Genomic DNA, 12,297 nt, shown 5'->3' with positions numbered 1-12,297 from the left:
CATAGGAGACGCTTGCTGGGTCGGAGTTTCTATGAACAGAGGACAAGCATGGCCGCCCCCATGTGGAATACTGGAGAACTGCATTCTGCGGTCTAGCCTTCAGGGTGGGGCCTGCCCCAAAGACACCTGGGATACTGCCTTGATATTTAACCCACGCCCAATCAAGGGCACACGCTTCGCGTTATTCTGCCTAGCAGCGTGACGCTCATCTGATCCTGCCCTTACCTGCTCTGCAGCATCCATCGGTGTCGAACTCTTCCAAGGCAAGAACTATCACCATCCTTACCTGCTCTGCAGCTTCCATCGGCTCAGAACCTATCCAAGACAAGAACCATCACCATCCTTACCTGCTCTGCAGCATCCATCGGTTTCGAACTCTTCCAAGGCAGAGCCATCGCCATCCTTGCCTGCTTAGCAGCACTCATCGGGTTCAATATCATCCGAGGTAAGATTCATCGCCATCCTTACCAGCTCAAATGGTCGCCTGGAAGGCCAACATCTTCAAGACATCTTCTTCTTTTTGGACTCTTGGGGAACATCCTCCTCCAGGTCCTCGCGACCTACAGAACAAAACCAAAATCACAGGTTAGCCACTTGCTAGGACACTTCCAGTGCCGCTTGGCGTTGTTCTTACCTGTCCTAACCGGACTTCGACTTCCACTGCAGCACTTGCCACCTGCAACAAGAAGCGAAAAAGACAATATTGCAAATTCAACTAAGGACTTGCTTGCATCTAAAAGACATTGTTTTCGCCAGAAAGGCTTACCTGAAAGAAGGAGTTGCAGCCGGTCTGAACTCCGGCCCTCGCCAGTGAAGAAACTCGGCAGAACGGTGCCACCTATCGACGTGCCCCTGCCCAGTGCGGCAGGACGGAGAGCGCACCTTTATAGAGAACCAGGTGAGAGACATTCCCTGGGGAATTGTGAGGGGATCCCGGGAGGTTGGTTGCAAGGAAAGGACCGAAGCTTATCTCCCCCTCTTGTCTTCCAGAGTCATCCTTTGATTATCCAGGTCCCAGGACAGGCAAAGGGTTCCCGAAAGCATTCCAGCTATTCGAGAGGCACCCCCGTGGACCAACAAGTTGAGCGTTACAGAACACGAAGCCCTAACTAAATTATCCACCTGGGCGTCTACCATGGAAACTTCGGAAACAGACCAGTTAGCCCAGTTGCTGGGGCAGTTGCGCGCAGAGGTTCATTCTGCGCGGCAGGAAACCAACACGTTACGAAGGGAGTTGATTGTTGCCAAGGAGAGGATGGAGGATCTCGGGAGGCAACTTCTTCAGTCACAAGCAGGACAAGCCCCGTTGCCTGGAGTTGGCCAGTCCACCCCGGCTACCGCAAGCAATCCGGTTCAGATTAACCTCCCAAGGGCTGTGCCACTGGCTCCTCCGGAACGGTTTGCGGGAGATCCCCGGCGATACGCCACCTTTATGAACCAATGTCGCCTCCACTTTCTGTGCAGGCCGGGGGCCTTCCCTACGGATCAGGCACGTGTGGCTTTTGTGTTATCCTACCTTAGCGGGAGTGCAGCTGACTGGTCAGTTCCATTCATTAGCCGGAATGACCCTCTGCTTCAAGACTTTGATGGATTTCAGCGGGAACTGGAAAACCTTTTTGCCCGACGCCACCATGGGCAGGCCCTAGATAACGAACTCTTGTCTCTTCCGTTAAGGGAACCAGGATCTACTGACCTACATAGCGACGTTCAATTGACTGGTGGTTGAGGCAGATTGGCCTGAGGATAAACGGACTACATTATTCCACCGGGGTCTTTGTGGGGAGTTAAAGGACGTCTTAGCCCAAGTGGTGGACCCACCCCGGGATTGTGCCGAGTTCATTGGTTTAGTAGTCCTGTTGGATCGTCGACTGCAAGATAGGAAGAGTGACCGGGGAAAATCGGACTCGCGCCCCCTATTCGTACGCCCCAAGGATCACGCTCCACGGGGCTCCGACAGAACCAGTGAACCCATGCAGATAGGAGGGGTCAGGCCCCCGTTAACCAAAGCCGAACGGGACAAAAGGAGGGAGATGCAATTGTGCCTGTATTGTGGGAAAGCAGGCCATTTCTTAAAGGAATGTCCGGTCAAGCCCCCCAGACGAACCGTCGGTGCCACGGATAAGGAAAACCCCGAAGAGGAATCGGGAAACGACCGAGCCCGGCAATTGTAGGGGTCCAATCGTCGAGCGAAGAAATCCAGCTTCAGACCTCCCATTTTGCGATAACGGTGATTTTAATTCCACACCAACAGTCGTCGAATATGCATTCGTTGGAAGCCTACCTCGACAGCGGAGCGGTGGGGAACTTTATCGATCGAGACCTTGCAGCAAAGATGGGCCTAGTCCTGTGCTCCAAGCCAACCGCAGAAACCGTAACCACAGTTGATGGTACCGAAATCGCTTCGGGTCCTGTGTCAGAGTGCACCACTGAACTTACCCTCCTGTGCGAAGATGGGCATCGCGAAACTATAGTGTTTGACCTGATCAAAGCTCCCCAGTTCTGGCTGATCCTGGGAATGCCATGGCTGGTTGCCCATAACCCTTGAATCAACTGGCGAACGTGCGAGCTGGTTTTTGCCCACACCTGTACGCATACTTGTTACCCGAAAGGGTGGAAAACAAAGCTTGCAAGTTCCCCGGTGCGGGAGGGATTGGCCCATGCCCTCGGAGGGGTAGCAACCCTGCCAGTCCACTACCAAGATTTCCAAGACGTTTTCCAGAAGGAGCGGGCAAACACGTTGCCTCCCCACAGACCTTCCGACTGTCAAATCGACCTGCTGCCTGTAGCCCAGATTCCATGTGGACGCATCTACGCGCTCACAGATCCCAAAAATCTGTACCTGAAGGCGTACCTGAAGCAGTACCTGGCCAAAGGGTTCATCCATCCGTCCAAGTCCTCGGCGCCGTTATTCTTCATTCCGAAAAAAGAAGGCGACTTAAGAACGTGCATAGACTATTGTGCTTTAATCCAGGTGACCATCAAAAACCGCTATCCACTACCCTTGATTCCGGAGTTACTGGACCAGGTCAAGGAGGCCAAAATCTACACCAAACTGGACCTGAGAGGGGCGTACCACCTGGTGCGCATCAAAGAAGGGGACGAGTGGAAGACGGCCTTCCGTACCAAATACGGCCTGTTTCAGTATCAAGTAATGCTGTTCGGCCTATGCAACGCCCCTGCTGCGTTGCGTTCCAGTACTTTATGAACGACGTCCTCCGAGAACTTATCGATGTTTGTGCTCTTGTATACATTGACGACATTCTGGTGTACTCTACGTCTGAACAAGAACACATTAAGCATGTGCGGGTGGTCCTGGCTAAACTTTGCAAACACCATCTGTACACGAAACTCGACAAATGCTTGTTCCATGTTACTGAGGTGGAATTCTTGGGTTTTGTTCTCTACCCCCCCCCCCCCCCAAGGCATACGAATGGAAGCTCACAAGGTGGACGCAGTCCTCAATTGGCCAGCTCCCACTTCGAGGAGTCCAAAGCATGCTGGGGTTTGCAAATTTCTACCGCCGCTTCATCCCGAGCTTCTCCCAAATTGTGCACCCAATTATTTTGTTGCTCAGAAAATGCGACAAGACCTTTAACTGGTCTGAAGAAGCGGAAAAAGCCTTTCAAGAACTCAAGACCAGGTTCACCTCCGCCCCCATTTTGCGACATCCGTATCCAGACCTTCCCTACATTGTTGAAACCGATGCATCCAGCATGGCCAAGGGAGCGGTTTTGTCCCAAAAAGACCCTTTCACAGGCCAATTGCACCCGGTGGCCTTTTGGTCACCGAAGTTCAGGCCTGCAGAGCTCAACTACGCCATCACCGATAAGGAGTTATTGGCCATTAAGGCAGCCTTTAAAGCCTGGCGACACCATCTGCTGGGGGCCAGGCACACCTTCACTGTAATAACTGACCACAGGAACCTCCAGTACCTGAAAGGAGCGAAGACTCAATCATCTCGGCAGCTACGCTGGGCCCTTTTCTTTGCAGAATATGACTTTGTGATCACGTACCGACGCGGGGCCAAACACGGCAAGGCTGACACTCTTTCCCGCATGGGTACAGATGACATGGCACACACGCCACCGGACCCGGTGGCCATCATACCGGAGAATAGAGTACTAGGTATTACTACCACCATGACCCAGAGTGAACTATTATACGAAATTCAACAGGTCTTCACCCAAGAGCAGCTACAAGAGTGGGCCTCTAGGGGAGAGCACTATAGTGTCAAGAATCAACTGCCGTACTACCGAAATCGGTCTATTCGTTCCCGTGAAGGAACTACAAGGACAGGTCATCTCCAAGCACCATGACTCCCTCATGGAGGGCCATCCAGGAATCGCCAAAACCTTAGCAAAGATACAACGGAACTACTGGTGGCCAACTTGGCGCAAGGATGTAACAGAGTTTGTGTCTTCATGTGGTGTCTGTGTCCAAAACAAGTCTAGCAAGCAGAGCCCTGCCGGGCTCCTCCAGCCGTTGGACATTCCCCCAGCCCCATGGCACACGTTGTCACTCGATTTCATCACCGACCTCCCTCCGTGTCAGGGCTTCAATACCATCCTGGTGATTGTGGACTTATTTTCTAAAATAACCCATTTCTTCCCCTTCAAGGGTCTTCCGACTGCTTCTGGCCTCGCCAAAGTCTTCCTGGAACACATAGTACGCCTACACGGATTCCCGTCAGTCCTAATATCAGATCGGGGGGTCCCAGTTTGTGTCTAGCTTCTGGAGGAAATGCTGCTCTTTGGCCCAGATAGACATCCGCCTGTCCACTAGCCATCACCCCCAGACCGACGGCCAAACAGAGAGGACAAATCAAACTCTCGAACAATACTTACACTGCATGCTGCACCAGGGTGAAGGGGACTGGAAGGAACTTCTATGGATCGCCGAGTACGCGTATAATAATTCTCTACATAGCAGCACAGGGCAAACGCCATTTTTCACGATCTATGGACGACATCCGCGCACTTCAGAACTCGACATCCCTACAACCCTGGAAATGCCCGCAGTCGAGACTCTACACACCACCATCACTCAAGCCTTTGCGAAAGCTCAGGAGCACCTACGACATGCTAAGGCACGCCAGAAAAGATGCGCGGATCAGCGTCGCTCCGAAGCTTCCACTTACCATGTGGGAGATTTAGTGTGGCTTGCTTCCAAGCATGTACCAATCAAAGGAACACGAACATTTCATCCCCGTTTCTTAGGACCATACCCGGTGGAGGCCATCATTAATCCAGCAGCCGTGAAACTGACTCTACCGGACCATATGAGGATACACCCAGTGTTCCATGTATCTCTCCTGAAACCATTTAGGACGGGGATCCGTGTAACTGCTCCCCCTAAACCAGTTGTCATTCAGGGGGAACCGGAGTACGAGGTAAAGGACATTCTGGACTCCAAGTGGGTGAGATCGAGGCTCTACTACCTAGTAGATTGGAAGGGATATGGACCTCAGGAAAGGACGTGGGAACCTAGTGAGTATATTCATGCCCCTCGCTTGCCAAAATCACAGGTTAGCCACTTGCTAGGACGCTTCCAGTGCCGCTTGGCGTTCTTCTTACCTGTCCTAACTGGACTTCGACTTCCACCGCAGCGCTTGCCACCTGCAACAAGAAGCGAAAAAGACAATATTGCAAATTCAACTAAGGACTTGCTTGCATCTAAAAGACATTGCTTTCACCAGAAAGACTTACCTGAAAGAAGGAGTTGCAGCCGGTCTGAACTCCGGCCCTCGCCAGTGAAGAAACTCGGCAGAACTTTTATAGAGAACCAGGTGAGACATTCCCTGGGGAATTGCGAGGGGATCCCGGGAGGTGGGTTGCAAGGAAAGGACCGAACCTTATCTCCCCCTCCTGTCTTCCAGAGTCGTCCCTCGATTATCCAGGTCCCAGGACAGGCGAAGGGTTCCAGGGAGCATTCCAGCTATTCGAGAGGCGCCCCCGTAGACCAACAAGGTGAGCGTTACAAATCTCAGGGTAATGCAGTCCCTTTAGATCTCACCTAGTGGTGTGGTCGTGGGAAGAACCCTGAAATCAGACAGTTGATGAGATTGGTGACCAGGGCCCTTATGTGTCCTCCCGGGTCCTGGCCCCCCACACCCAATCGCCCACAGCCTCCACCCCCTAACCCCGCCAGCACTTTGCCTTGGCACCCACTGGCTTATGTCACCACAGGCCTGCACTTATTTATTTGCAGCTGACCACTCCACCTAGGCACTTACAGCTGCTCACTCCCTAGCTCTTGATACACTGAGCACTTACCACCCCCCCCCCACTCTGTCATGCTTCTCTTTCCCTGCACTTGCACGTTTCTGAATGCTCACAAGTCCTAGTAGGGCTGCCTCTTTCTTTCACTGTTGTATTTGTTCTTCATCCCCCATATCCCCTCCCTGTTGCCCTGTGGGCGCTTTGCAACACAATTTACTTGATGTATAAGAGCCTTACAAATTCACAATAAATAAAAAAGAAAATAAATAAATCAATCAATAAAATAAAATGGTTGAAAACTAAGTAAAGCAACAGAGGTTCCTATCTTGAGGAGTGACCCACCTGCATTTTCAAGGAATGTGGTGAGGAAGAGTATGATGAGCGTTATAAGGATTACCGGCATGTGATATAGACATTCTACAGATCCCAGATAGAATTTGTAGTGTTTTATGGAACTAGTGGCTTAGTGGTTAAAAACGTTAATTTCTGCCTGCCACTGATGTAGCATCAACATCTTTATTGCTCCAATCCTGTATCCACATCTTTTCTTGCTCGTACTGGCACTTCATTGGCGCTCAAGTTATCCTATCAAGAGGTTGCACAAAGGGACAGCCTGTGACTGCCCCAGCTACCACTGACGCTTTTCTTAAACACTCTTATCCCGCCACACCATCACCCACCCACAACCATCTTCGTACAAAGTGCTATTCAGCAATGTAAGGTCTTTGGGCCTCATTACGAGTTGGGCGGTACCCCGGCAGTAAATCCACCGGAATACCACCCAACTGAATTACCGTTACCGGCACTTGGTCTGACGGAATTACCGCTGGTTTACAAGTGGCAGTGGAATTCCCCATTATTTTTGAGTCCATTGGATACAATGGTGCTTTTTTTCAGCAGAACTACCGCTGCAGTAATTCCGCCGATTCTGCCGATTTGTCAGCGGTGAGTGGCAGAATTTACTTCCAGGATTTTCCTAGAGGTAAATCCTCCAATCTAGGCCCGACCTTGTAATATGGTGTAGTGGTCAAATTGGCGGTGCATGTAGTCAAACCACAAGCAACTGTTCATGCCAGTACTGCTTGGAAGCCCAATTAGACTACTTACCTCCCCACAATACTCAGAGATGAATTCATTCTTCTGGACCGAGTCCTTGATGAATGTTCCCCAGCCTGCCACGTCTGAAGGAGCCAGCAACAGGTGCTGAATTGGAAAATAGAATTTAGTACAAACACAACCACAGAGGTCCACATCAACGTAAATATCAAGTTATACAATATTAACGCTTTCTTGCGTATAATGTGAGATTTTTTTCAGTGTGTCCATTGGTTGGGGGGATAACTTGCTGATCCCCCATTTTACCAGTTGTTCAATCTGTGAGCATAATGTTAACACATTTGTCTATGTTCATCATTCTCTTACAGCTCTTCATCATTAGGTTTATATATATAGGTTCAGGGTTATTCTTTTTATATTACGTTGACTCCACGTTTTTCTGTATTTGTGCCATGCCTCAAGCTGCTTCTAATACCCAAAAGATCAGAATTTCATTGTGTAATGTTGGTTCCTCAGGGTTGGCAGCTGAGTTTGAGGCATTGATGAGTGAGGTCTTATTAATTGTGTGCTTTCATGGGGCCTTTATATGTTACTTATCCTCAATGAATAAAACTTCAGTTTTAAAGTCAGCCTCTTACTTGGCGTACATGGCACTGGCATCAAGCATGGATTTGTTACATATAAAACCTCAAAACAACAGAAAATTCAGAAACGTTAAGGGGCCAATGTATTTTTCTGATAATCCTGACCTCTACTATGTGCAAAGTATCAGGTGCCTGGTCATGCCTGTATTCACACTACCTGGCATGTATTCCCTGATGACACAATCTCGACTGAACAGCTCGGTTCAGCCAAGACCACGCCCAAGTTTCATGTTGAAATCCTTAGAACCATCATGTGGGTGAGGGGAGGGGTGGCATTCTCTCAAAGAGTGTGATGAGTGTGAGAAACCAGAAGGCGTCTTACCCACTAGTCCCCGGGTATCTGGCATCCAGGTGGCCGCTCCACAGTCATCGCTTTTGGATCCAGGTCCTGGGTGTGGACCAGTGCAGGAGGATCACCTGGGTGAGGAGTCTATGGGGACGGGGAGTGGGAAACTGTATGGTGAGACACAGTATCCCCTTCCCTGTAACACCTTTACCCCATCCTACCAGGTAGGATATTTAGGAACTCTAGCCCCCCACCTTTACAACACAAACACTTTCTCACGGACAGCCCGCTTTGAGAGAAAACAGACTAACACAGGAGCAGTATGCCTGATGTGTCCCAATGCAGTGGTCAGACGAGGTCAGGCAATTACAGACCATCACAAACACCTGACTTCCATTAAGCTTCCCCACACGGATAAAAGGTGGAGCACGAGGGCACACTCTTGAGCGAGGCAAAGCACACGAGGAAAGAGCAGTTTCGAGACGGCAGCTGAACGAGAGGAAAGACGGCAACACAGAAGGGGATCAGAAGGAGGGACGTTCCCTTGACCTTTTCGAAAAGGAACTGTTACTTTCCAGAGACCTCGATAACAGAAGATGTAAGACCAGGAAACTAGGCTGAAGAATCCTGTATTGTGTGTGGAGATACCATAGGGACCTCCTGCATCAATAATCAAGGCAGGGAGAAGCACCAACTGCCGTGGTACCATCCTTGGCTCTAAGAACAAAGCAGTGTCAGTGAATCAACACAGCCAGTGAGTTGGGGAGACTGATACAAGACCGGTCTGTGTTGAAACCAAGGTTGCAATCAGCAACATTGTAAGGCGAGCGGTGGAACGAACATTGTTAAAACGTGTGTGATAAGAAAAGCAAGTAAAGTTGAACTGCATATGAGTGATTGAACTTTAAAAGCAAGATACAATACCTTTAACAGAGTGGTCCGGCACCGTGTGGGTGCTCAATCGAAGGGCTCTGTAAGGTATCCAAGTAAGAAGTGGCAAAAGTGAACAGAGAAAAGGGTTATATCAAGAAGAGAACGAGTAATTGTGAATCGAAGTGGTTCTGCGATGGCTCAAGCTAAATTCTGTGCAGTCAAAGGTCTTTGATTTTGAGGAAGGAACAAGTTACTTTCCTGTAACTGTTGTTCTCCAGCATGGGTCTGGCATGGATTGACAGCTGAGCGGGAGTTAGTGAGAGGCGAGGTGGAGAAGGTTGCCATCCTTAAAGACTTCCGGGGAGGGGTACAAATCAGAGGTACTCCCTGTGGAGTTGTAGGAGGAGCCCGAGGGAGGGCAGAGGAGGAAAGAGGAGAGGGCAGAGTAGCCAAGGAGGAATAGTGTGCGAGAGAAGTGGCAGAGGGTGGGGGCAATCGGATAGCTGTTTGTGAGAGAGGAATAGGTGCCTCTTCTCTTTCTTCCCAGGTCTCCCGGAGCATGTCTAGGACATCTCTTGGTTCTCTACCATAAAGTAGTTCGAAAGGAGAGATCGGGTGGATGCCTGAGGGGTTTTTCTTACTGCAAATAGGACCCAGGGAATCATGCAATCCCAATCCTTCCGGTCCTTGTCTACCAACTTTCTTAGGATCATCTTAAGTGTTTTGGTAAATCTTTCTACCAATCTGTCCGTTTGGGGGTGGTAAGCCTGGGTTCTTAAGGTGGAAATATGGAGCAATTCCTTGACTTCACCTATGAGTTTGCTCATAAAATTGGATCCCTGATCGGTTAGAATTTCCTGGGGGAAAACCAACCCTGGAAATATATGGCAATAGATGTTTTAAAATCTGCAGGGTTTTGTTGTTCCGCATGGAGAATGCCTCTGGGTATCGGGTAGCGTAATCAACGATTACGAGGACAGATTTGTTACCCAGTCTAGACGTTTCCAACTGTTCAATGATATCCATCCCGATTATGGAGAAAGGTATTTCTATTATTTATTTATTTATTTATTGATAATACATGTATATAACAGTTTAGTTTTACATATTTTGCGTCAAAACATCACATAAAATCACATTAATAAAATCTATACATCTCTTAGGTGTATCTTTTTAAAATACATATCACAAATTCTATACGCGATTAATAATATAAAATGTCCTGAGACAGTTCTTTTAAAATTACTAAAATCATCACATAAAATTTCATTAAGTAGAACATCAGATTTACGTCATGACCTTCCATTAGCTTCACCCATATGTTATTCATATTGCACATGAACATCGAGTTATCGTATTTCATTAAAAATTGGATACGTATTGTTTGTAAACTTTCACACTCACATATAATATGGTATGCTGATTCGATAACGTTAACACCACAAAAACGGCAGAATCTAAGATTGCGCGGTATTCCCAGTCGCGCCCCAAGGATTTCTAAAACCTCACATGAATTTAATTTAAACAACAAATACCATCGAATGGTGGAGCAATTAGGGTAGGATATCTGGTATTTTGGTTTGACCATCCTCATTCTGATAGATTCTATGAAAATTCCACTGTTCGATTTAGTTGCCAGATTTACTATTTTTTGTTCTCTGTCTATTTCACAGATCAGTTTTTTCAATTTATTTTTTATCTGTGCTACAGAATATAGCAACCAACAGTGAGTCTCATTTTTAATCAGTTTAAGGTAGTTTAGTCTCCATCTATCTATTGTTATGAAATCCATTTTACGATCTAGTCCCTTATATTGCTCCATCATTCGTACCATGAAAGTATCATTTGTAAGTCTTGTGAGTTTCACATACAAAATCGCTGAGGACAGTTGTATTTTGCTTCTTATACTCAGTATATCACATTTGAGTAACATGTATTCGTATGGGAATGTTTTCGGCATTCACAGTAATATTCTTAACATCTTGGCTTCAAATTTATCAATGTTATTGCCATATTTACTGCTCCAGATTTCAGCACTATAAGTCAGACATGAAACAATTTTAGCTGAATATAGTTTCATGAGTGTTGCAATAGAATAAGTACCCTGGTTACCTATAAATTTGCTCAATGCCATAATTGCAGTCATACATTTCCTTTTAGTTTCTATCCAATGTGTCTTCCATGTAAGCTTGTCGTCTATGACCACTCCTAAGTATTTGTATGCGTGTACTACTTCGATCTGTTGTTTATTTAATTTCCAACCTCCTGTATAGATTTTCTTCTTGGCTGGTTGTGTTTCGAACTTCATGATTTTAGTCTTGCTAATATTCACAGCAAGATTATTAATATTTGCGTATTTTTCGAGTTCGTTAAGTTTTGCTTGTAGTCCTTTGGGTGTGTAGTCGAGCAAAATCAGATCGTCAGCATAACCCAGCCATCTTAGCATGAGTTTACCTAACTTGATGTCATTCATGTTAGTGCTAATCATATTTTGGAGGAAATCGGCAAGATATAAATTAAACAGAGTGGCTGCTAGAGTACACCCTTGCTTTACGCCACGTAAAGTCTGTATATTTTCTGAGAGTTGTCCTTCCGCGTCTAGCCGTATTCTGACCGTAGTATCTTTATATAGTTGTTGGATCATATAAAGAAGGCCTCTTGGTATCTTCCATTGTTCTAATTTGGCCCATAGTTTGCTCTACGTGCTATGGTATCGAAGGCAGCAGAGAAATCTATGTATGCAACATACACAGGCAGCTTTCGATTTTTCCAAGAATATTCTACTGCGTTTACTAGGATGGCTATATTGTGAGCTGTGGAGGACCCACATCTGAATCCAGATTGGTATTCAGGCAAGATTTTGCACCTGGTTATCCACTGGTTTAATTCTTCTAATAAGACTTTACCAAAGATTTTACCAGGAATGTCTAGCATCGCTAGCATCCTGTAATTACTAGGTTCTTTACGATCACCTTTTTTGTGTATAGTAAGTATAATGCTTTTCTTCCATGAATTGGGGATCATCCCATGTACTCCTATCCATTGATAAACAATGTATAGGACCTTTGCCCATTTTTCAGGTGATTTCTGTAGTAAAGCATTACAGGTGTTATCTGGGCCGGCTGCTCTGGATTTGGGTAATTTTTTAATTATTTTGTTTTTTTGGTTAGCGATTCGCAGTAAAGTTGCCTTTCCATTCAGTTTTTACAGATTTATAGTC

At 47.2% G+C, this 12,297-nt stretch overlaps 1 protein-coding gene across 2 annotated transcripts in view; it reads right to left on the bottom strand.

The window, feature by feature from the left end:
- EZH1 (enhancer of zeste 1 polycomb repressive complex 2 subunit) overlaps positions 1–12,297 on the bottom strand; it is an 834,444-nt gene that overhangs the window by 44,697 nt on the left and 777,450 nt on the right. For both annotated transcript variants that reach the window (XM_069634417.1, XM_069634418.1), the window contains one exon: positions 7,326–7,421. In XM_069634417.1, coding sequence (XP_069490518.1) covers positions 7,326–7,421 — 96 coding nt within the window. The remainder of the gene's footprint in view (positions 1–7,325; positions 7,422–12,297) is intronic.

This window comes from Ambystoma mexicanum, chromosome 13 (assembly GCF_040938575.1).
Source record: "Ambystoma mexicanum isolate Mex_15411 chromosome 13, UKY_AmexF1_1, whole genome shotgun sequence".
NCBI classification, from domain to species: Eukaryota; Metazoa; Chordata; class Amphibia; order Caudata; family Ambystomatidae; genus Ambystoma; species Ambystoma mexicanum.
This window is presented reverse-complemented; position numbering and strand designations above follow the sequence as displayed.